The 3,015-nt window shown below is 36.9% G+C and overlaps 1 protein-coding gene across 2 annotated transcripts in view; it reads right to left on the bottom strand.

Annotated features, from left to right (window-relative positions):
• Positions 1 to 2,024, bottom strand: part of LOC100637177 (COP9 signalosome complex subunit 4) — a 4,074-nt gene extending 2,050 nt beyond the window's left edge. The window contains exons 1-7 of one of the 2 annotated variants that reach the window (XM_020001190.1): positions 1,871 to 2,024; positions 1,673 to 1,824; positions 1,498 to 1,601; positions 1,266 to 1,419; positions 1,023 to 1,173; positions 758 to 928; positions 1 to 403 (exon numbers count right to left, since the gene is read on the bottom strand). In XM_020001190.1, coding sequence (XP_019856749.1) covers positions 309 to 403; positions 758 to 928; positions 1,023 to 1,173; positions 1,266 to 1,419; positions 1,498 to 1,601; positions 1,673 to 1,824; positions 1,871 to 2,006 — 963 coding nt within the window. In that variant the 5' untranslated portion in view covers positions 2,007 to 2,024 and the 3' untranslated portion in view covers positions 1 to 308. Of the gene's footprint in view, positions 404 to 743; positions 929 to 1,022; positions 1,174 to 1,265; positions 1,420 to 1,497; positions 1,602 to 1,672; positions 1,825 to 1,870 lie in introns of both variants that reach the window. The other variant, XM_011408057.2, reaches the window with a different exon arrangement.
• Positions 2,025 to 3,015: the final 991 nt, after the last annotated feature.

The following is a 3,015-nucleotide window of genomic DNA, read 5'->3' as shown; positions in this document are numbered from 1 at the left end:
TTTTGTTACGCTTAAAGGAGTGACAAAAGTATGAGGTATGTGTTCTGTGTGAATCATTCAGCATGTGTATATTATAGTGTATGTGTGACAATTTAGCAACATGAGCATGCAACATTGTAACATTCATACTAAGGCAAAGTGACAATGAGTATAAATGATGATATATAAGTTGCTGCTATGTTTACATTAGACTACATGTGGAGGTTAGAGTTTAGATAAAATCTTATTGGACTTACTATCTTTTGAGTGGGAGGCCATCTTGATTTACACATGCCATGTGCTAATTATAGTTAGTTACTTAATTAAAATTAGTTAATTAAAGTTAATATTAATATTAGGTGTTTATGTACATGTATAATTATTGTTACATCAAATTTACTGCCCTGTAACAGACCATTGTTTGCTTGCATAGACAGGGGTAGGGAGAGAGAGAGAGAGAGAGAGAGAGAGAGAGAGAGAGAGAGAGAGAGAGAGAGAGAGAGAGAGAGAGAGAGAGAGAGAGAGAGAGAGAGAGAGAGAGAGAGAGAGATTATCTTTAATTGCATATGTAATGAAAGTGGGATAATTTCCAGTGTTGCTTTAATAACGTTAGTTTTAGTTAAGGAAAACAGCTTACTAAATCAGGATTTAGTTTTAGTTATTGCTAACAAAAAACAACACTATTAATTTCAGCTTTTAATAATTCCTTGTGTAACTTTACTTTAAAGCCTAAACATGCCTCCATCAAAAAAATTAAAACACAAAATGTCAGGATTACCATCAGCAGTCGTAGCCTTTTGGTGCTGAGAGAGCAAAGCAGCAAAGTCTTCCAGTTCTGATGGCCTGATGATCCTTTCAAGGTACATCTTGTTCAAAATGTTGAAGGCGGGCAAATGCTGACACCTTTCATCTTTAAATAAAGCTGCCAGCTGCTTTGACCTTTGCTGACCTGAAGCAAGAGTATCATCATTAATCTATAATGCTTCTTAATTCTCCATCCCTTCTCTCCCCTCCCTCTCCCTCTACCCTCTCTCCTTCTTTACCAGCACTAGACAGTATAGTACATATCATTGCTCGTTTTAATGAGGTCATCCTTTCATCTGGATGTATAGCTGATTCATATGAGAGTTGAATGTATCTTCTTGCAGCATCTGAAAACTTGCGTCTAAAGTCGGCCATCTTGGCACTACAAACCTAAGTGATATGGTATTAATAAATCGTCATATTGCCAGAGCTCTCCTTAGCAAAAGTTTATTCACTTAACCCCGCCCCCACTAATTAATAACCTTATAGATGATGTGAAGTTGTCCTTTGCTGACCTCTGCTTGTAACAGTCCAGCTCTGTTCAGGTAGGCCTCAGCCGAGACGTGGTTTTCATCTTCAAGGTACAGCTGGGTAATCTTTAAATACACCTCCATCTTGAAATCAGCAGTGTATATTCTAATTAATAGTAATAATAATAATAATAATAATAATAATAATAATAATAATAATAATAATAATAATAACATGGTTCACTTCTGTCCGCTCTCAAGTGGGATCCCACACAATACTTCAGCGCTGTTACTCCATTGACCGTCTTCTTCATATATTTTACTCAGTGCTAGTCTAATGTTGGTGACCTTAGAGAGAGAGAGGGGGGAGGGGCAAGGAAGAAAAGTAAAGATTCAGTTCAATAATTAAAATACAGTACTTGCTCTTCAAATGAAACTATCCTAGGTTGAATGCTTGCTAGTGCAAAGTGACAGACGTCCTTTACAATGTCTTTGCCTATTCTCGGGATTCTCTCAGCAAAGAAAGACAGGACGGATTTGGCATCAACAAGACTCAATCTTTCATCAAGGGCTGCATGTTCCTTAATAAATAAATATTTCCTTTCATATTATCTTACATGATGTCAGGAAAGCTTCTAGTGCTTCCTTAAGTTCTGTTTTCTTATATTTTGACAATATCTGGTCCAGAAGGTCTTGGTAGCCCTTTCCACCAGCCAAGCCACCAGACATCTTGCTGTGAACATAGGCAGCCATTTTGATTCAAAGCCTTGCCCACTGGGCCACTAATATAATGTGCAAAAATTATTGTTAAACCTCGTAACAATAACGGGTAATCATAGTATCTATGGGGTAATATAGAAGGTCTAATCTCCGCGCGGCTTGGCAGCAGAAAGTAGACTAACAAAGTCTATTGTGGAATGGCTACAAATGATAGATCTAGTAAGTGTAAGTATTATTAGCCCACTGAATGCTTGTAGCCTGGGGTATACAATATAGAGATAGTCTAGATATTTCATATGCAACTGACAATTCTCATATATATATATAGTTATGCCGCTGGCTATACTATAATAGTGCTCCATGCCAGTAAGCATAGCTATGCAGAAAGCATCTGCCTGGAGTAAGATCATAGTTCAGAATTAAATTATGGCAAGTCCCTAGCAATCCCCTGGGACTGCATGCCCATTTTGAGTGTGACAATGCATGGATAGTAGAGCATGCATGGTGTGACTCAAGTTCTATACCAAAACTACAACAAGTTATGTAACAGTTGTTGCCTCAGCTCAATATCAACTGTCATAATAACATTGTAAATGAACTGAATCGCTAGCTATACATGTACGGCATAATAATTTATGTAATTAAATTATAATTTCCATTGGATTCCTGGATTAATGATGCTATTCTGTTTCTCCCTAGTATTAGTTAATGATCGCATTAATTTTAAAGCTGTCTTTTATGTTTTACTGGCATATTGTACAATACTTGTTGTAATGGCAGTGTCTTACAGTGGAATTACAGTGGGAATATCATACCAGAGCAGCACATCTAATTTTGTGGTATTAGATCAGGGTGCTATCTATCCTGACAGAATAATTGATGGAGAGCCACAGTCTCATACATTCGTTATAACAAATTCAAGCTATAGATTATCATTTTCGTACAATATCACCAAAAAAACTTTAGTTTGTAGAAGGCCTAAACACTATCCAACTCCAGTAGCATTTCTCCATAAGTTGCAACCTACACTTAAACCATCCTG

The sequence above is a fragment of the Amphimedon queenslandica genome, unplaced genomic scaffold (genome assembly GCF_000090795.2).
Source record: "Amphimedon queenslandica unplaced genomic scaffold, v1.1 AMPQUscaffold_13104, whole genome shotgun sequence".
In the NCBI taxonomy this organism is placed as follows: Eukaryota; Metazoa; Porifera; class Demospongiae; order Haplosclerida; family Niphatidae; genus Amphimedon; species Amphimedon queenslandica.
Note: the sequence above shows the minus strand (reverse complement) of the source record. Positions and strands in the feature narration are given on the sequence as shown.